Source organism: Eleutherodactylus coqui, chromosome 3 (genome assembly GCF_035609145.1).
Source record: "Eleutherodactylus coqui strain aEleCoq1 chromosome 3, aEleCoq1.hap1, whole genome shotgun sequence".
Taxonomy (NCBI): Eukaryota; Metazoa; Chordata; class Amphibia; order Anura; family Eleutherodactylidae; genus Eleutherodactylus; species Eleutherodactylus coqui.
This window is the reverse complement of record NC_089839.1, coordinates 207336697-207358963: the sequence shown is the minus strand read 5'-3', so window position 1 is coordinate 207358963 and position 22267 is coordinate 207336697. Positions and strand designations below refer to the sequence as shown.

Sequence of the window (22267 nt, the reverse complement as noted above, 5' to 3'; positions counted from 1 at the left end):
ATTATATACAAAGAGGTTTGCACTCAGCAGGAAATTATATGAAGCCACTAGTCGCCCCAAGTGAAGCCATGTAAGGGGCAGTTAGGTTTTTACACTAGCGAGACGAGTCTCTGGTCACAAGAATGTTTCTGTGCCATTTCTGACTTTTGCAGCCTCCACGGCGATATCTGTAATGCGCAAGAGCCGCGGCGATGGCTGCACCGACCCGTGATTCCTCCACGCCACCTTCTCCTAACCTCTAGAGCAGAATGAAGGAGTGCGCCATAGTAACTATACTAACAGAAAAACTGACGGCTTCAATGGGAACACCAGGAGCTCGGCGGATCAGACGCAGATAGAATTCACCGCTGTGATCGCTCAGGATTCCTCTCTGGCGTTATTTATAGATCCAAAGCCTCAGTGTGACAGATATACAATAATAGCGGATCCGGGGGCTGCGATTTACTCCGGTAGCAGACGAGGATTTCCAGCTTATGAACTAGAAGGGAAAATGCAGAAAGGAGTCAGCGTCTCTATTGGAGACCTGTATGAATGTACTGGTGAGCACTACCTCGCACCCCGGCGCACGGAAGCCTTCAGGCCGGCTTTCACCACTACATCAGGGGGAGCCCCTGTACACCAGGGCCGTCTTACCTCCTGATCCACAGATACAATGGCCTGCTTCCGCTGATGAATGGCGGCAGCTGTGAAGTATTGAAGCTCCCTGCAGCCGCCCTGCTCTTCCATTACATCTTTTGTCTCACAAAGTGAACAATTGCTGTAGTAATGGCGCATTAGGGAATTACTATTTATTGCACTGTAGGAGTCAACTGTGATTGAGAATGCTTTAAGAGGAGCTGTCTAACAAAATTAAGTTACCCCTATCCAAAAGATAGGAGATAATTACTTGATCGTGGGGTCAGGTTACTGCAACCCCCACTAATCCCGGGTTCACACATATGGATTTGAATTGCATATTCCGCAGTCGCCTTCTCCGCGTTTGATCTGCAGTAAAATGAAGGCATTGAAAGGAATGTATTTTTGAATTTTCCTCCACACTCACGGGTACACGAGCGGAAGGGAAAAAAACAAACAAAAAGAAACTGCTGCATGCTCTATTTTAATGTGGATTCCGTGTGGACCGACTCAATAAAGGTCTATGGATACAAGCGATCCACAGCCCATACTCAATCAACACTGCGTATGAGCGGTGAAACCGCTCCGCGACTTTATAGAATAGACAAAAGCCGGAACGCCGCTGGAGGGGAGAGAGATCTTTCTTTCGCACGGACGATATGCCGTGCATACATGTAAATTCATGTGGAAAACCTCACGAATTCGCAATCTTTCACAATTATTTTCCACTGCGCAATCCGACCAATTTGTGTGAGCCCAGCCTAGTTCTCAGGATGATGGGGGTGGGGGTGGGGAGTGTCCTGGAATGGCTGTTGCACATGTGAACAGCCATTCCATTCATTTCAATGTGATTGTTCCCAGCAAGAGATATGGTAACTAAAAAAGTGCATTTCTGGCGTTTTGTTTTTTTGTTTTTTTTTCGGACGACGGTCACCGTGCGGGAAAAATAATGCCCTACTGTGATAGATCGGACTTTTACGGATGCGGCAATACCAAATACATATTTTTATTTTAGAATTTAGATTTTTTAATAATAGATATGGCAAAAGGGGGGCGATTTAAACTTTATAACTTTTTTTTTTTTTACAATTTAAAAAAAAACAACAAAAAACTGATTTTTTTTTACTTTACTTTGAAATCCCCCTGGGGGACTTTAACATGCGATGCTTTGCTATAGCATTACGTTATACTGCAATTTATCAGGCAGTCTATCAAGCCACCCCACGGGGATGGCTTGATAGGCAGTCTGGTAAGGCAGCCCTGGGGCCTTTCATTAGGCCCCTGGCTGCCATGACACCTGCACAGCTCTCCCGATCTCACTGCGGGGGATTTAAATGCCGCTGTCAGAATTGACAGCGGCATTTAAATGGTTAATAGCAGCGATTGGCCATCTTGGAAGAAGGACCCAAAAACAGGCAAATCAGTGGAAGTATGGGAATAAAGGATGACTCCAAGTAATAGAAGTTTCCCCCTCCAGCCCCTGGACAAAGTTAGCCCCCAGGAACCGGAGGGATACTTTACAGGTTCAACTCCTCCCTTGTGTCACTTTGAGAAACGTATACTATCATTCAGCGCTTACATTATTATTTACTACCACAACCACCCAATCGATGTGGAGTCATTAATTCCAGCATGCCACGAAAGGTGCAGCTATAGGTGCCATGTGTTCTAGAGAGCTGGCACATACCTTCAGATTCTGGCAGGGGCGCTTCTCCTCTCTCCTTCCGTAGCAGCTCTTTCATCTCAGGGACGTAGAAGTCATCTTGGCGAGACAGGGGGCACATAAAGATTATTTTATCCCCCTTATAGATCTCCACGTAGGGGTGGGCACACAGCTTCCTCTCCTGGAAGAATAGAGGGGTCACCATTATCAACGAGGTTACATTATGTACATTGACTGGTTCACGTGTTCTAGTCTATGCAGGTCACGGACTCTCCGTGCAATCTGCATGGCAGCGGATTGTGCATGGGGGTCTCCTCCTCCTGCAGCATCTCGCAGCTCCCCTTATGGCCTAATTAGAGGCGGCAGCCCCGCTGAGCCCTGCGGTGATGCTGGAGCTCTACCCAGGAGAGCAGAGGCTCAGTCCTCTCATTAGCAGCCCCTTCCACTCGGATACACGGTGGGTAGGGATTATAAAGGCTGAATCCTAACAAAGAACGCGGAGGAAGAGAAGCTGCCTGATAAACGCGCTCATTAAAGATTACCGACATTGTCACCTCTATCTGGTTATTGTTCCCAAGGTTTTAGCTCTCAAAGTCGGGCTTTAATGGGGAAGAGGGGGTACTGAGGCAAGATGGCATCAGGGTACTGGCACACCTTAAGGGTGCTTTCACTTGGGTGGGATTATTCTGCCAGGACGCACCGCGAGACGCACCTTCAGCTGCTGCCATAAAAAATTCCGCACCAAAGTTCACCAGGTTAACTGCGGATTTTGATGCAGAAATACAGAAATAGGTTTTCAATGGCTCCATTGCCTCCATAGAGGCAAGAGTTGGAGATAAGCCATCTAGAGCCGATCTGTTTACTTCGTGTCTGTAGTCCTAAATGTTCCTACCATGTCCGCTGTAGATCGGTCTGCAAACACCGAGCCAGGGGCGGCAAGAACACACCAACTGTAACCACTACGGCTCATTCATCTCAATACACACCCAGATTTGTCGCGGTCTCTGTTAAAGATGAACGTGAAATGTGCGTTTTGCACAAGGAGTCCAGCCGCTGTTTTCAGCTCTCGCAGACATCACATTTATGCATTATTTATATTAAGCTCTTTGAAAACTATCACTTTTGAAGAAACGAGACAATGAAACTGACCTAAGAGCAAAACCAATCATAGCGCGGCTTTCGTTTTTCACAAGCAGAATATGAAATGAAAGCAGAGCAGTGATTGGATGTTATAGGCATCAGTTTCTCACTAAGGGTCTGGCACTTTTACATACATGATCACGCATATAACAAGTTTTTGGGAAAAAAAGTGGGCATTACAACAACGTGTGGAATATGTTTTGCTCCATTTTTGATATGAAAGAAATACATTTTTCACTTCAAACATTTTTTTTAACAGTTCTTAGTTCAGCATGCCTTTTCCTTAAATCCTGAAAAAAAAAAGTGTATGTTAAGTGTATGGAAACATTGACATGCGTTTCCAGAGATTTTCCATAGATTGCAGTGTTGAAGAAAAAAAACAAAACAAAAAAGTCAGATGTATGGATTGACCACATTCAGCCTATGGATCCGTGAAACGCTAAGCTTTCATCCTTTTTTTGGACAAAAAAAAAAAGTGTGTTTCACGGATGAACTCGCTTAAAATCGCGGTGTTACAAACGTGGCGCTCAACCACAGGTCTGAGAAGCCCCATTAAAATCAATGGAAGTGTTGTACCGCAGTGCTGAGGAAACTGCAGTAAAAAGCAGTGTGAGCGTGGCCTTAGGTCTCGTTCACAAGGCAGCGTTTTGCCAGACTGGACACACATTCTGTCGTATGCCCGTGTGAACGAAGCCCAAGGGCACTTTGGAATCCACACTGGGTGTTTCAGTGCAGATTCCACCTCTAAGGTTGGGTTCACACAAGGCGGTGTGGAAGGGAGGACGGCTCCTTACACAGGTTTTTCCGGTATTCGCCTTGTATTGCAATCCTATGCAAACTTGTGAAAACCGTGCAGTGGCCTCATAATCAGCTCCCAGGAAGGAGGCGGCAATTGAAAAACAATCTATCATAGTTGCTCTGAGAAATGCAGGGTGGCGTTTATGTGTTACTGGTCGCCTGGAGAGGGTTTATTTTGGAGGGATGTAGTGTATCCTCAAGTGGTACGCCAAAGATTGGTATGTGATCAAGCACAACCCGGACAACCTTGGGTGACCAGAAAAATTTACCAAAGTGTTCCAAATGAGACAGATTCAAAATGGCTTGTCAGATGCGAACTGCTCTGATGGAAGCGGGAAGGAAGAGCGTCGATTGTGTGTGACCGCCAGACACCGCCTTGTAGCCATCAGCTTAAAAGGGAAAAAATAAAAAATAAAAATAAATAAATAAATAAAAATATCACAAACTAGATTGCTCATCAGCGGAAGAGGATTTGCACGGATGAACTGAAGTTTGGGTCAAAGAGAAGAAAGTGCTTTCATCGTGCGACAGGGTTCTGCCTGCATCAGCCCACAATGAAGCATGGAGGAGCTTCCACTACGGTCTGGGGATGTTCCGGTGGTGTTGCGGCTGGCGACTTATGCCCCTCTTACACGGCCGACAGTCTGCTAAACTCCCATTCCGCTGTGTGCCGCTTCCCTGCCACCTCTGGTCATCTGTTCACATTGGCTGCAGTGACCACATGGGTTGTTTACGCACCTGACCACTGCAGCCAGTGGGAGACCGACAGGGACACCACAAGGCCTTCTGGTTGGGCGCTGTCACCTGTCAGATGCTGCCGCACTGGACTGCAGAGACAGTGAGTATATTTGTTTTAGATAGTTTTCAGTATGGGGAGCCAAAAACTATATAAAAGAAAACTCTGAAAATACCTTTAAAAGCTTTGCCCAGGCATCAGATTAAAAAGAAAAAAAAATCTAAAATGTAAAAAGTGGTGTCTGCAAGAGTCCAAATTGTTAAAAGATCACATTATTAATCCTGAACAATGTATGCCATTAGAAAAAAAATACGCAATGCCAAAATTGCGCCTATTTTTGGTTTTTCTGTCTCCAAGAAAAAAATTGAATAAAAAGCAGTCAAAAAGTCATATGCACCCCAATATGGTATCAATAACAGCTACAGGTCACCCGGCAACAAGAAAAAAAAACAAAGAGCCCCGACACATCCCCATCAACCAGAAATTTTTTTAAAAATTATAGAGGTCAAAAGATGGTGACAGAAAGCTATTATTTCACCCCAATATTTTTTTAGCAGTACCACTAAATAAATAAATAATAAAATTTGAAGGACCGCAACAGGAAGGTATTAAAGAAATCAAGGGTTAATTAATTTGTAAGCAACATATATGAGCACAAAACCCAGAGCCATCCCAGACTACAGGAGTTCATTTTCTGAAAAAAATGGCTGATTTGGGTGCTGTATTGAAATAAATGAGCTGTGGCGTAATAAAACCCCCATATCTGACCTGCAGCAGCCAACGGCGGCTTCGCATGTTGCGTGTCACCTTTGTGTGTGTCAGGGACTGCTCTTTTGTGTTAGCTGCCGTCTTGGCCCGGGAATACATAGCAGATGTTGGGTGCGTATACATCTACATGCATTAGCCAAGGACGCCCCCCTCGTCAGGAGCATTTCTGGCCCCCCATGGCAGTCCCTGCCCGGAGGTGACACCCACCTTCTATATTTACCACACTAATGCGTCCGTACATAGAGTCATTCACAGGCAATTATCGGATAGGAAGCGAGGGGTCTATATATAGCTGCAAACACGTTTATGACATGTCTAAAGCTGAAGTGTATATATATATGTGAGCGGGGGGCCGGCGGCAGCTGTTTTCCCCTTGGTGGTTGAAACACCACTACTCACTGCAAACTCATTAAAATTTTATTCCCAGCTGGATCTGACTCATTAAAACACAAGTTAGATCCTGACAATCCGAGGAGCGGCGCGGGCAGCCCGACCAATGCTGCCCGGGGGAGGGCAGCGAACGCCTCCGGAGAGATGGTGGTGAGAGAGACAATTAGAGGAGGGGAGCAAAGCAGACAACATGAAAGAGAGCAGAGGAGGGTGCGAGAGAGAAAGAGAGGGGTACAGAGGAGAGCTGAGAAGTGGGGTACACGGAGGGCGAGCAGGGCAGTGACTAAGGGGTATGGTAGGGGGCAGGTATGAGGAGTGGGACGCATACGACAGGATGTCCACGGCAGGCAGAGCAGTAGTAGGATTCTTTCTCAAGGACAGTCGTCAACCCTAAGGCTGCCTGTCCACGGCCGTTTTGTATTGCGTTCCCCGCGGCGATAATCCAGCTGCGGGGAACGCAGTGCACGCTTTTCATAGCGTTGCTATGGAAAGCACAGCCCCCCTGTCCACCAGCAGAGAATCATAGCGATTCTCAGCTTGCGGCTGTCAAATCGCAGCATGCTGTGAATTGCCGCGCTTCTCCGCGGTGAGCCTATCTGTCTGCTGGCGGCGGCTCCCACGGCGGAGATCCGCCGCGGGATACCGCAATGCCAGTGGACAGGCAGCCTCAGAGTATGTTCACATGGCGGAAGTCATTGTGGAATTTCCTGAGCAAATTCCACCTCTAACAGAAGCAAATCTGCATCATTTTGCCGCAGATCTAGCCCTGTCAATAGGCAAAGCGTGCAAGCAGATCCATGGCCAAAAGACATTTTTGCAGCAGTTTTTAAAACCAGAAATCACACGGAAAATTCCACGCCGATTTCCGCCATGTAAGGAAGCCCTTAGGCCACTCTCACGTGTTCAGAAACCGCTACTCAAAATCGCAGCATTTTACTGCCATTTCGAGCGGCGTTTTTGAACACGCTTTTTAAACACATCCCATCATTGTGATGGGGTGCTTTAAAACCGCAGTGTTACAAACGTGGCGTTCAACCACAGGTCTGAGAAGCCCCATTAAAATCAATGGAAGTGTTGTACCGCGGTGCTCAGGAAACTGCGGTAAAAAGCAGTGTGAGCGTGGCCTTAGGTCTCAATCACAAGGCAGCGTTTTGCCAGACTGGACACACATTCTGTCGTATGCCCGTGTGAACGAAGCCCAAGGGCACTTTGGAATCCACACTGGGTGTTTCAGTGCAGATTCCACCTCTAAGGCTGGGTTCACACAAGGCGGATTTTCCGCGGAAATTCCGTTCTGAATTTCACGGCAGCAAATCCACCTGCGGCTGCTAATCCCGACATTAGCCTGCCATGTGGATGAGATTTCTCAGAGATCTCATCCACACGGGACTGCGAATCCGTCGCAGCAAAGCCGGAGTTGCGGCGCGGATTTGCTGGTCGCAGCATGTCTATTCTTTTTCCGCTGCTCTCATGCTTTCCTCTATGGGAGGGTTGGTCGCAGGAAAAAAGCGTGCGGCGAAGCCGCTTCAACACCTGTGGCTAAGTGCCGCCGCTTTTAAAGGAACGCTTTCCCAGCGGAATTCGAGTTTTTTTGCTGCAGCCAAACCACGAGATTTTCCCCGGGAATACGTCCCATGTGACCCCAGCCTAAGGGCTAATGTCCACGGGCGTTCTTTCACTGTGTTGCAGTGAGTGGAGGCAATGAAAGTCAACTGACTTCCCTTCTTCCATGCTCACCAGCGTGTGGACACAGCATTTTCATATGGCAGAGCATGCACTACTTCTCTGTATATGGCACGGAGCCCTCCTATGGGCTCCATATTAAAACTCTGCCCCTACGCAGCCATTGCAAGAGGGCTCCGTATGCGTTCTCCTCACGCTGTGTGGATTTGTAATCTGCACCGTACAGGCTCATACGGGTTGCCATTTAAATGTACGGACACTGGCGCAGATTTGATGTGGATCCCATACGAAATTATTTCCCATCAATGTGGCAAATTTGCAGAAACACCACCAAGAACTTGCATGGTCATTTTATTCCACCAACACCACAGATTTCAAAATCCAAGTGTGGAAAAATCCACGTCTCATGAACTACGGTGTAGAGTTACATGGGATTAAAAAAAAAAGCAAAATGATGCAGAATCCGCACCCAAATTTGTCATGAAATTCTGTCATGTGAACAAAGCCCACGGACGCCCTCACTAATGGTCGAATATTCTGCCTTTAGTAAAGGCGTCCTTGACGTAGAACCGCCATGGATTTGCAGATGTAGCAATTCCACGTAAAGCTGCGTCAAAATCCACATGCTAAATCCATGGATTTGGTACGGATTTGCCACGGCTAGACATTCTGCCACGCGTGAAAGCACGCTAAGGATATGTTCATACGGCAGATTGCGTGTCAAATCCACTGCAAATTGCCAATATCCAAAGAGGGACTACAAGGAGCAACAAAACTGTGGGGTCCTCTGCTGGCATTCAAGGTCAACACTACATGAGGGGGATCAGATGATGCCAGTGTGAGTAGATGTGTAGATGGGAAAATGGAACAATGCCTCCACAGCGCCACCTATTGGAAGACAGCATTCCTGCAAGTAAACATTACACCTTTTAACAAGCCTTGTAACAATGGGAATATAAGCTAAAACCGGAGTCGCCTTATCCTTCTGGAGCAGGCACTGGCTTACAAGACTTGAAAATGGTCTGATATTGACTTGCAGTAATTCTGCATTTGAATAGGTGGCGCTGTAGAGGCATTGCTCCATCTTCCTATTTGCATACATTTCCCAGAGGAGCATGCATGGCCTTACAAGTGTGCTCACTCTATGCTCTTATTAAGGAGAAACCATACCCTTCCTGACCCATTGGGGGTGCAAGAAGCAGGATATACATGCCTCTGCAGATAGTGGACAGCGATAGATATTCCTCTACCTAAGGGTGCCTGCACACGAACGGAATTTCCAGCGCGTTATTTTAGGCACATTATCTGCCCCAGACCGCAGCCAATATACTCCTATGAGGATCCGCAGTTGTCCCCAGACGGACGGATTTGTATCGCGTTTTTTCACGCGCGTGAAAAAATCTGCGACCTGTTCTAATTTGGGTCGGATTCTGCGCGTGAAGCCTCCAATACAAGTGAATGGGTGCGTTTTTTCACGCAGTACATCCGCAGTGCAGCTGCAGATGGAGTCACTGGTTGCTATGACTACAGGAAGTAGGCATGGTAGGAGGCGTCCCAACACACAGCAGAGCTTCACAGGCAAATTTGTAGAGGGAGATAGGTAGTATTTCTTGCCAATGCAGGATGTAAGAATGCAAAATCTGTAGTAATGAATTCCTCTTGTGAATTTTTTTGCAGTGACTGAAATAAAGTCACGCTGGAGAAGCGCCCTGAAAAAAGTTACATGGATCAACCATGCCCACAAAGACATCTGCTCACCGGGTGAAAGCATGTTGCCAGAATAATTTAACGGTGCTCGCACAAGCAAGAGGGACAAAACGGAGTCTGGGTGTTGGTTTTTAAGCTGTTTTCCAAGGAATGGGCAGTTCTCTAGGGGTTGGGTTTACAATAAGCGGTGTCTGCTGGTTTTTCTGCGCGTTTTTTTCCGCAACACATCCGCGTATATCCGCGCGTGATTTTTCACGCATCCGCACCTATCCGCAAGCACATTTAGGTACCATACGCGCGTGAAAATCCGCTAGCGGAATCCGGAACGCTCGTGTGCAGGCGGCCTAATTCTAAAGAAATAGATAAATAGTCTGACCCTTTAGGTAGAGCTGTAGATAGGTTAACACAAAAGCAGTAGTACTTACCTGTCCTCTCCACCAGCAATCTAGCGCTGAAACCCTATGGCGCTCCTGGTCTTTGCTCTATAACAAAACCACTTTATCGCTGCAGCCAATCAGAGGTCACATGTTCTCCTGGCATCACCACTCAGATGCTGGGAGCCATGATGGCAGAAGGCAGGCACATGAGCTATGGCCTCTGGTTGGCTGCAGAGATCAGGTGGTAGCAGTTTTTAAACAAAGACCAGGAGGATTGTGGGGCTTCCTTGGCAGAGGACAGGCAAGTACCGCTGCTTCGGTTATTTGCAACTACAGTGGGACAGTCTGAAGACCCCTCACACTTTTTTTTTTTTTTTTAAACACATTGTTATATTGGCCTTGTGCATTGCCCCCTCATTCTGCACTCAGTACCCCGTAATGACAAAGTGACTACAAAAGGGTAGAAATCTTTGCACATTTTTTAAACAAATTAAAAGTTACCCTTTAGCATTGACATACGTATTCACACCCCGTACTCAGTATTTAGTTGAAGCACCTTTGGCCGCGACTCCAGCCTCCGGTCTTCTTGGGTATGATGCGACAAGGTTCGCACACCTGAATTTGGGGATTTTAGGCCCTTGGTCAGGTTGGATTGGGGGGGGGAGGGGGTCATCTGTGGACAGACATTTTCAGGTCTCTCCAGAGATGTTCCATTGGGTTCAGGGCTCTGGCTGGGCCACCCAAGGACATTCACAGGGTTGTCCCTAAGCCTCTCCTTTGTTGTCTTTGCTGCGCCCTTAGGGTCCTTGTCTTGTTGGAAGGTGACCCTTCTGCCCAGTCTGAGGTTCCTTGCATTCTGGATCAGGTTCTCATTATCTCTGTACTTTGCTCCACTCAGCTTTCCATCAGCCCTGACCGGTCTCCCTGTCCCTCAGCATGATGCTGCCACCACCAGGCTTCACTGTAGGGATGGTATTGGGCAGGTGATGAGCGGCGCCTGGTTTCCTCCAGACATAACGTTTAGAATTGAGGCCAAAAAGTTCCATCTTGGTGTCATCAGAGCAGAGAATCTTGTTTCTCGCAGTCTGAGTCCTTTAGATGCTTTTTGGTAACTCCAGGCGGCTTTCATGTGTCTTACTGAGGAGGCTTCTTTCTGGCTGCTTCATCATAAAGCCCAGATTGGTGGAGGCTGCAGTGATGGATGACCTTCTGGAAGTTTCTTCCACCTGCACACAAGATCTCTGGAGCTCAGCCAAAGTGACCTTTGGGTTGTTGGCCACCTCTCTTACCAAGACCCTAATTCCCAGATGACTTCGTTTGGTGGGTCGGCAGCTCTAGGAAGAGTCCTGATTGTTCTTCCCTGTAAGAATTATGGAGGCTGCTGGGCACTTGGGAACTTTCAGGGCAGCAGAAATGTTTTTGTTGCCTTCTCCAGACCTGTGCCTTCACACAATCCTGTCTGAGCTCTGCAGGCAGTTCTTTCCTCCTCATGGATTGGTTTTGGCTCTGATATGCATTGTGAGCTGTGAGACCTTATATAGATGGGGGGTATTTTATGTCCAATCAACTGAATATCCCACATGGGACTCCAAGCAAGGTGTAAAAACATCTTAGAGATGGAGAAATGGGAGAGCTTAGAGCTAAATGTGTCATACCAAAGGGTGTGAATACTTATGTCAATGCAAAATGGTAGTTAGAAATTTTTGTAGATTTAAAAAGCAGAAAAAAAAGTTTAAAAATTCTGTTGTCACTGTCATGCAGTACTCAGCGCAGATTTTTTTTTTCTTTTTTTTGGGGGGGGGGGGGGGGGGGAGAGAGATAAAAAACATTTTCTTCAATTTACACAAGGCCACAGAATAACAAAATCTAAAAAAATGAAAGTGTGCAAACTTTCTGGACCCGCTGTGTATTTAAAGGAGTTTCCCGTAGAAAATATTATTGATGACCTATATCCTATAGGTAATCAATAGTTGATCGGCCAGGGACCGATGCTCGGAGCCCCAACCGATCAGCTGATTGTGTACCCTGCTGACAGAGCCGCAATTACAGAGGGGTCGAAAGAGAAGCAGCGGAGGTCTCTGCTGCAACCTCTGTGTAGTGGCCGGCACTGTACAAGGTCTATTGGATCCAACAATGAAAAGATCTTTAAGAGACTTTCACCATCTTTTTGCACCGCTCTCTGTGACAGTCACACTGATGACAGTGATGTCTGCTGGTTGGATCTGCACAGTAAACTTGCCTTTAAAATCCCTACAGGACCGAGCACGGTAAACATACAGCACTTGGTCCAGGGCTTTAACCCCGGACGATAGCAGAAGTATGGTATGGGATTAAGGTTGCTCTCACATATGCATTCAGGACGCCGTGCTAATCGCCTGTGTGAGTCCTGTGTAAGTGGCCTAAAGCTTCTTCAATCAAGCAGGTCAGGTCCTCGGCTGTCAGACACGGCCAAGGACCCGGAGGAGAAGGGAGAAAACGTATTTGCTCCACTAAACGACCTGGCAATTACGTGACCGCCGGGTGCCCCCTGTCACAAGGGAACAAAACGTATTTGCTCCAGTAAACGACCTGGCAATTACGTGACCGCCGGGTGCCCCCTGTCACAAGGGAACTGCAGGGTCCTAGCATACCCTGATAAGATCTGCCAGTGACTACAGTCACACTAGGGGTATGTTTTTCCCTGTAACTGGGGCTCCTATGGACACCTCAGCTACTGTTGAAAAGTGTGACATTGAGAGAGAAAAAAAAAGGTTACAAAAATAAGAAAAATTACAGAAGAAAATAAAAATATATACATAAAGACGTGACACTACCACCGCCAACCAAAGCCGCCATGTGTGTCCTGTAATCCAAAACTATACAAATTATATATTAAAAGTCAATACAAATTGAGGAAAGCAAACCTGTACTTTATTTTACTGTAAACATATAATTTATTTTTTTTAATTTGTAAGTTAATAATTATAACTTTTTTTCCCCCCCAAGTAAAAAAAAAAAATTAAGGTGAAGATGAAATTCTGCAATTAAAGTGCGCAGGCAAAAAAAAACAAAAAACAGTAAGTTCCGCAAGAAGTTCTGCAGAAAGCATGCCGCAGTTAAAAATGCAACAAAACCTGCACTAATTGACGAAATCCACATTTGCGCTGCGTCCTGCGTGAAAGGTGCACGCAGCAGACATATCACTGCGGTCAGTGTGACAGGCGCTGCCTTATGGAGCTCTCAGGGAGGGCTGCAAAAACATGGTGACAGCGTCTCTCTAAAGGAGAACTTGTCCCGGGGCGGAGAGGGGGACTCAGAGTCCTTCTCCTCCTCCTTCCTCGCACCCCTGGGGACTATTCCTTCCTCAGCGTCCTTGCTTCACTCCCCCCCAACTGCTCAGGCCGCAGGAAAAGTACACAAAGCAAGATGGAAACAATAAGGAAGGAGCTCAGGGAGTCGGTGATGGAAGGAGCGTAATGCCAGCAGACAGCCAGTAAATTGTAAATGGATGAGAAACAAGCAAAAAATAATGAGACGTGAGAAAATGGGAAGTAGCGTCAGGCGAGACGGTGCGCAACAGGGGTAGAGAGCAGGAATACTCTCCGCAGCGCCCGCTGTCTCCCCCCTCCACGTTTTCTCTCTCCCTTTTCCATCCAATTCTCCACTTTTCTTGGTCTCCGATCTCATTTTCACCTGAGAACAAACAGCAGGTGGCAATTTTCACTTCCCTTACCAGAGCCAGGAACAGCCCCCCCTCTCAGCCTGAAAGACGAGCGGCTGCAAGGCGCGAATCCGGCTCCCACCCCCCTCTAACAATCACGCTCTACACCAACAAAAGCCTAAATACAATGGATGTTCCTGATGGACGAGAACTACAGCGGTCAGCTAAGGCTTGGTTCACATGTGCGTCAGAGGCTACAGTCGGGGCGCCGGCACAGAGCCATCCAAAAATTTGAGATAAAATAGCGTAACACGATGTACTGTTGTCGGACAACATAAAACTTGGATGCCCCGCATTATATCCAATGGGGTCCATTCAGCATTGCTCAATTCTGTCAGAGGAAGGAACCACTCTGGCAGATTCCCAAAGGGGAGCAGAAAAACAAACACGAAAAGAGCCCTGAGCAACCTAGCGAAGGCTCTTCACATCTGCATTTGGGTCCCCGTTCTTCTGTTCCGTCACAGGAACACAAACAGGAACTGTGAGGCAGATGCGAACAGAGCCCTATGCTACAGGCACAGCGGATCCTGGCGACAGCTACTAGAAATGGTCACCGTCTGTGAGGAGTTAACATCTACATACAAATAACCAATGACTGATCCAAGCAGCGCTGCAGCAGCTGTCCAGTAAGAATGGGGTACATGGGTGTTATAATATGTAAAGAGCCAATCCAGGTAAATATCAATTAAGCTTCATCGCTGTGAGAAGTTCTGCAACTTTCAATTAAACTTTGACATCTGTTCTTCACTTCCGTTCGTCGCCTCTGATAATCAGCAAAAATTAAGATCCTGGCTGCAAAATCAAAAAATATCTTCACGGCGACAACTTTATTCTTCTCCTTTCACTAAATAGAAGTGGTTTCTGCTGCATGTATTGTCTTAACCTGCCCACAGGCCATTCTTGGAGGACTCTGCGCGAGCTCATGTGTATGGGGGCGATGCCATACGTTCCGGGATGTCCATTCTAGTGCGGCATTACAAGGGGTTCTCTGCTTTGAATAATCCCTACTTGACAATAAGCAGATCACAAAGAGCACCCAAGCTGGGACCCCAAGTGATCAGTTGTAATCTATGGGGAAACTTGGTAGTCAAGTTTTACCTTTCCTTGCAGCGCTCCTACAGGGGAAATCAAGTATTACGCTGTGTCCATTCACATCCACAGCTGAGAGCTGCAACACAAAACCAGACTGCTGATAAATGGATAGCGCTATAAGCTTTCTAACCAGCGGATAGAAGCTAAGTGGCAGGGGTGCTGAATGGCAAAACCCCCGATAGTGATGACCTAGCCAAGTACTTTTACATCGGATGACCATCAGCTTCAAAAAGGGCCCAACAGCCTTCCCAATGACTATCGCTTCTGAGCCTTCACACAGGAGCAATAGTCATCCAGGGAATAGAGGCGGAGCGCGCTGGGGGGATAGTGTTACCCTGCAATCTAATAGAAGTCAATGGGGTCATGTTGTGTAGCTCAAGTAGCCGCGACCCACTGATTGCAAGAAATTCATTGTTTTTTGATCACTGATAACCTGCGGGTCGCGGCTACTTGTGAACAGCAACAAGACCACATTGCTTTCTATTATATGGCGAGCTTCCTGGCTACACTGCGATCTCTGGCCATGCAATCTGCGCACCAAGTAGCCCTCGCCTTCTGAGGAGCTTCAGGAATCTCCTTCCCGGCGGGGTTCATACGGATTTCTGTCTTCAGTGATCGAATAAAGAAGCAGAAAGTCTGTGTGCGGCTCTGCAAGAAAGAAATCCAGCTCGCTGACGCCACCTACAGGTGATTGACTGGTACAATCATGCTTCAGGTAAGGGCCTTTTTAAGCGTCTCCATTCGAGCCAGTAACGAGTATTGATCAATGAGATCAGCGCTCACTCACCTGCATTCACACAGGCCGATGCAGACAGCATGGGGGACATATGATCAATCATCCCCCACCCTGTCCCATCCCTGTGGGCAGCACACCCGCCGTCTACATGGGGAGATGTGCTGGCAACTCATTTTTTTGTGCCGTATAAAGCCATCTTTACGCAGGCGATTTCCAGCCAATTGCTATATTAACGACACTCACGTGAGAAAAACTACCCATTATTTTCTGTGTTTATACACAAGGGCGGATTTCATGACACAAAGGGTAGTTTTCAATAACTTTTTTAAAGAGAATTTTACCTAGTTTTATTATGGGCACAGTGTACAAAAAGTTTAGTTTTTGTTCCCTCTAATTGCTTACCCCCCTCACGAGGCAGGACATATATGTACATCCTGGGTGTGCAGCGTTTGTATGGAACGGGACTGGGAGCCAAGCCCATCCCATACACAGCCGGTGTAAGCCATCTTTGACAGCTGGCACTGGTCGCAACACATGCAATTAGCGATCAATGCCATGGCTGTTAACCCTTTATATAGGGATATATGGGGCCGTCTTCAGCTGCCGGAAGGAGCTGAAGCCAGCAGATAAAGCAGAAGCGCTCCGAAGGTGAAAGTGTAGGGACTCTTAATCCTGGGACGTTTCCACTCCCAATCCTAACAGACTTAAAGGGGTTGTCCGAGGTTCACCATCTCTGGACAACCCCCTTGCACTAACAGTAATATACTCCCCACTTACACTGTGTCTCATGATGGCGCTCGGTCCCCCACTCCGGTCTCGCCTGGTTTATTGGCTGTAGCCCGTGACGTCCTGTGAACAGGGCAGGACTGCAGCTGTCAACAGACACCGGCGCAGGGGACCGAGCGCCATCATGGGGGCCAATGGGAGAGGGGTATATGATAGTCTGCTATGTTGGTACACGGGGAAGGGGATGTTCAGAGATGGCACAACTCGGATGACCCCTTTACAAAACAATCATCTGACAAAAATGTGCAGAAAAAGGACCTCTTCATGGGGCCTGACGACGCAAAAATGGGAGAACTTTCACTTCCACTGCTTTCTTCCTAAACCACGCCATTCCTGACATCCACTTGCATGGACGGCGCTGCGTACGACAGCTGGTCTGCAGTGTACTGTGGGGAATCTGATAATGCCATGCCAAACAGGAGACTGCAATACTCTGCGGGCACCATGCCACCTGCCATTTCCCTCCTACCTTGACGTATTTCTCCAGCGCAGGGTGCACCCTGGTGGTGGCCAGCTGTATGGAGAACGGGGTTGTGTAGGGAAACGTGGCCATCACAGCATGATTCACTTCGGGCAACACGCAGAACTTGAAGCCGTGTTTGCGGAATATTCGGACGTGATCGGGGAGCGGCTTCTCATCGCCCTCGCTCAGGATGCTGCCCACGATGTAGCGACAGAACTCTACAGGGACCTGCAGGAAAATAATGTGTTCATTAGAGAGTGGAGAACGAGCTGGTGGCTATACGAGGGACAACTATCGTCCGAAAGGGCGCGCCATACAGCGAATGTAAGCGACAGCGGCTCCGTGTCACCAGGTGACCAACAAGAATTCGTTGACTCGTTGCTTCATTTCTGCTCACCTAAAAATAGTCCCTTGGTCATTAATGGTCGTCTGGTGGAATCAGGTAATCGCTGTATTCCAACGACCAGCCAACAACTTTGCGGGGAGGTGTGCGCTTAATCGGCGTGCGCGTCCCATTGAGCCAATTGGTGAATGCAATTTTCATGAACATTTTGCCCTCCTACTTACCGCTCATTGGCTGAAAAGTTCCTGCTGGTCTTCAAAAAAAACCTAAAAAAACCCCAACACACTCGCTGCCGCGGTCTCTGGCGGGATTTAGTCTTTGAAGACATTCGCCGCAGCACCGACTGTTCAGCTGAACCAGCGAGAGGCCGCTTGTACGTAGCTATGTGCAGACTCCTCAACCAACGAGTCACAGAGCGGCTGACCTCCCCCCCAAAGAACCTCACCCCCCTCAACTAGCTCGCCCGTATACCTGTTCCCAACAATTCGTTGAGCGATGGCTACACAGAGCGACTGTTGTCCACGAGCCTTTCTTACATTACCGCGACTATTTAGACGACAGCTGTCCCATGTAAAACCAAAAACATTGCAGATTTACCCCAAAACAGAAGCCAAGATAATACGCCAACACCCTCTATATCCTCGGTGTTTACATATACACAGACCGGTCTGTATATCCTCCCGGGGCCGCAGGACCGGACTGACCTGTTCAGGCGCCACATGTAACCTGCAGCCATGCAATCACATGTATGTGCGAGGGGGTCTCCACGAAGCCCCCGCAGAGCCGCTCTACACATCCGACTTACACAAGAATGCGCACATTTTTAGTACCAGAAAACAGGCGTAAAATGATGAATAAATCTCCTCCTTTGCGCCATTTTCTAAATGAAGGAGACTACGCTACGTCCTCCACAACGCACTATATACACTGTAGGCAGTCGCTCCGTGGGGCCCCAGGGCCCCTCATTCCTTCTAGCAGAAAGGTGCAGGTTATAGTTACTATCTCCCGTTTCCTTCAAGGCATCTTCCCTGGTACGAGCGGCAGGCCTGGCACCGAGTGCGCTGCACCTGCGCTCCACCACCTTGTGCCGCCTCCAGAGACCTGCTGCATGGATCCCGGGGGCTCCTGCCGCTATAATAAGCTGGGGGTCCCGCGGGAGGAGCCGATGTGGGTTTCTTCTCTGTACCCATCGCTCCTGGGTGCAACAGAGTGTAAATTATTACACCAGAAAAAGCCACCGGCTTAATGACGCTCAATTACATGCGAAGCCACAGCAAAGAGCGAGGGGCGGGGGAGGGGAGGCGTCAGCACAGCGAGAAACGGACAGGACTTGTACACCAAACGTGGGACCCCCAAGATGCAGTAATAACCCCAAAACTGTCAATCATGGACCTCACCGTGCCAGTCTCATCCATAGTCTTCACCATGCCCCCATCCCTCCACCATGCCAGTGTTACCCATGCTCCTCACCGTGTAGAGAATTCCCACCATAGACCCCCATACCATGCCAGTCTCATTCATGCTTGCCCCTCTCCTGTATGCCATGCAGGGGATTCTCACCATGCTCCCCTCCTGTATACGATGGACTGTCATGCCTCCCAAATACGCTACCAGGTCTTATGCTCCCATTATACCATGGGCTGGCACCATAATACACTCAGCAATGCCATGGGCTCTTATCATGCCCTCCTCCACTATACCATAGGGTGCCACCATGCCGTAGATTCTTATGCCCACCCTCCCCCCAATATGTCACAGGCACCCACCAAGCTTTCCACTATGCCATGGGTCCCATGCCCCCAACTACCGTGTCAATCTCGCCCATGCTGCTGGCCATATAAAGGACTCCCACCATGTCACATAATCTAATGTCCCCTCTGCAATCCCCCACTACAGCATGGGCTTCCTGTATACCCCCATCCTCTATGTCCCCATGCCATGGCCCCAAAACTATGCCAGCCTCCTCATGTTCCCACTCTAGCAGCCTCACCCACTGCCCCTATTCCATGGGCCCTTGTGCCCTCCTTCACCACTATGCCATGGGCTCCCATCATGTTCCCCCCCATTATAAGCCCCCCGCCCTGCCAGCCTCCCCCCATTATAAGCCCCCCGCCCTGCCAGCCTCCCCCCATTATAAGCCCCCCGCCCTGCCAGCCTCCCCCTCTCACCTTCATGGGGTTGTCGTAGTAGACCCCCACAGACACCAGCTTGGGGGCCAGGCTGACACTCTCCGTGTACAGGTTCCCGCTCTCGTCATACGGCCCCACACGGAACTTGTAGGCCACGACCACCCCGCGGATGGGGGGCGGCCCGGCTCTCACCTCCACCTCCGTCAGCAGCCCCGAGTACACGGCCAGCCCGAAGAGGGTGAGCAGCAGGAGGGCGATGAGCGCAGCGATCAGGGAGATGAGCACCCACTCCGGTACCGAGCCCATCCCGGACAGCAGCGGCGGAGACACCGGAGGACACAGCGGTGGATCAGCTCACCTGCGCGGCGGCTCCGCCCGGACCTGTCACAGCAGTCATGTGACCGCCCCTCGCGTCACCGCGTCACGTGATCATAGGGAAAGGCGGGAAGATCAAAGCAGCAGCAGCAGCGGCGACGCCTGACTGACGGGGGAGCGCGTAGGACTTCTGACCGAATGGGGGGCATGCTGATACCTGTAGTCCTCCAACTCGTAGAAACCCACACAAAACTGCCCTGTATGTCTGACTATAGTATAACATATAGCTCTGCTCCTGCTGGTACTTGTAGTTCATGCATTTGAGGCCGTCCTAGACAATTCTCTGTAAGTATGAAGTCCTGGAGGCCGGAGGGTGAATGGTATGCCTTAGGGGTTCGCTGTAGAGCGAGGGGACGAGCGGATGTAGTGGGGGAATAGCACCGTAATTACGGATCTAAAGCGCCACTAAATTGCATTAACTTCTGGAAAAAAATCTGTGCAGTCAGAATCCTCCTGACCCCCTCAGTGGATACATTAGGGGCGCAGCTTTTAAATAAGGTCATTTGGGGGGGGGGGGGGGGGTGTCTATCATTCTGACAACTATGAGCCTTGTAATCTTGGCTTGGTGTAGGAAAACAAAATGTTCCTCAAAATGCTGACAATCAATGTTAAATTTTTACGTCTCCTAAATGGTGAAAGGAAATATAAAGCTTTTCCAATGTGCGTCCAGAATAAAGTAAACATGGAAATATATATCTAACAAAGATTTGTACAGTATGTTTGCACGTTTGACATATTGCAATTGAAAATGTGAAAAAAATGATCATTTTTTTCCACATTTTCCCAATTTTGGCGCTTCTAGTAAATATACACAAATTCTATCCATCTATTTTTAACACCTAAATGAAGTACTTGGATATGTAAAGCCTTTACGGAGTTATTCTATGTTAAAGTGACACATCAGATTTCCAAAATTTGGCTCCATCACTAAGGTGCAAACAGGCTTGGTCACTAAGGGGTTAATATAGTAAGCCCGCTGTGGTCCCGGGGATTGCGGTGACAGATGATGTCACAGGAAGTCAGGTGACCACAGCAGCAGCGGCTTGTTCCTGAACTCCTGGCGCTCAGGATGTGAGAGTGAGCGGTGACACGCCAGCTCCTCATTGGCTGCAGGGGTCACCTGATTTCCTGTGACATTATCTGTTACAGCAGTAACCAGGATCAGCGCCGGATCCCGGCGGCCGTGGAAGGGTTCATATACTTCACTTCATTATTTTATTGCAGTTGGTCCTATTGAAGCGGGGTTGGCAAGTAACCAGACAGCCCCTTTGATTAAAGTCTCTTCAGGACGCCACCGATCGGGCTCTGCTTTATTATGTTGGCTTTATAGCAGCACATGAAGTTCTTAACCACACTAACAAACGGTTACACAAAGTGATCCGTGCGAAGCCGCATAAAGCTACCAGATCTGTATATGACAGTGATGACTAACCTGTGGCAGTCCAGTGGCTGCAAAACTACAACTCCCAGCGTCCTGCGAGTCTAACATCAATGGGCGCTTCATGAAAAACACATTTGAAAACTGAGCAGTTTTACCTTGAATTAACCTGGTATGTAAGGCTCAGAAAAGACGTCCGTCCATCCAATTAAGCCCATGATCCTGCAATGTTGATCCAGAGGAAGGCAAAAAAAAAACAGGAGGTAGAAGCCAATTTTCCTAATTTTAGGGAAAATAATTCCTTCCCGATAACAATCTGACAGTCAGAACAATCCCTGGATCACAGATCCTCCTGAAGTAATCATTGTGATAGATGTTAAGGTGTGTTGAAAATGCATGAAAATAGAGCAGAGCATGCAAAAATCATGGTTCCAAGAACACCATGTTCAAACAATAAATGATAGTAAATTTGATTGGCAACATTTCCTAACACTAGGCTCTGGTATTGGTGCAATATGTCTCCACCGGAAGTGTGGGCATGACTGGTCTGAGCTAGAGGTAACGCCCAGGTCACGTCCACTGCCACCGATTGGCTGCGGGAATCATGTGCCTTCACCGAGCTGCAGAGAGAGAGCTTGGTGGAGGCTATGGCAAAGTGGGACACCTGTATCTGGCATCCTGTTACCACGGCGACCCGTCAGGCCTCAGCTATTTTTCTCGTGGGGGTCCGAGGACCTTACGGAGGGAGTTCACTCTCTCTGTGTAACCCTTTTACTTGTAAGGGGTTAACAGCAGGGGGGCTTCATCGCTCATTGTTCAGTTTAAACAGCCGCTGTTCAATAGCGAATGGCGCCTGTGTTATGTGACTGGAGAGGGGCGGGGGAGCGAGAGAAATCTCCTGCACTGCCCCGCCCCCTGCTGACCGCTCCGTGTGCGAGCCAGCTGTGCTAGCTCCTGTGCAGGAGCACGGGAGCTCGGGGGTACAGGGAGGAGTGTCGGGCATCGTTTACCCGACACTCATCCAATGTAAATGGGCCTTAAGAGGTAGCAGTATCAGTCAGTCAGAAGCTCTGGAGGGCTTATGTGTAACAGTAACACAGAATGTGAGGCCGAATGAAGACATTGTCCATCTAGTTCAGCCTGTTTAACCTCCTTGTTGATCCAGAGGAAGGCAAAAACCCCAAGAGACAGAAGCCAATTAGCCCTTTTGGGGGAAAACCACACTCAGTGCCAGCCTGAGGTTGGATGGCACCCTGTGCAGAATTTAGTTTTGCCCCCCTCCTCCTCCCCTCATAAGAAAAAGAAACTATATATTGCATCAATAGGCAGTTTGCCTGTAGTCTCTTTATGCAGAAAGAAGCTTATGTACAGCAGAACAGCTCAGGAAA

General features: G+C 48.4%; 1 protein-coding gene across 1 annotated transcript in view; it reads right to left on the bottom strand.

The window, feature by feature from the left end:
- TEX264 (testis expressed 264, ER-phagy receptor) overlaps positions 1 to 19508 on the bottom strand; it is a 28103-nt gene extending 8595 nt beyond the window's left edge. Inside the window, exons 1-3 of the mRNA XM_066596912.1 lie at positions 19166 to 19508; positions 16661 to 16882; positions 2303 to 2459 (exon numbers count right to left, since the gene is read on the bottom strand). Coding sequence (XP_066453009.1) covers positions 2303 to 2459; positions 16661 to 16882; positions 19166 to 19432 — 646 coding nt within the window. The 5' untranslated portion in view covers positions 19433 to 19508. The remainder of the gene's footprint in view (positions 1 to 2302; positions 2460 to 16660; positions 16883 to 19165) is intronic.
- Between the last annotated feature and the right edge of the window lie 2759 nt (positions 19509 to 22267).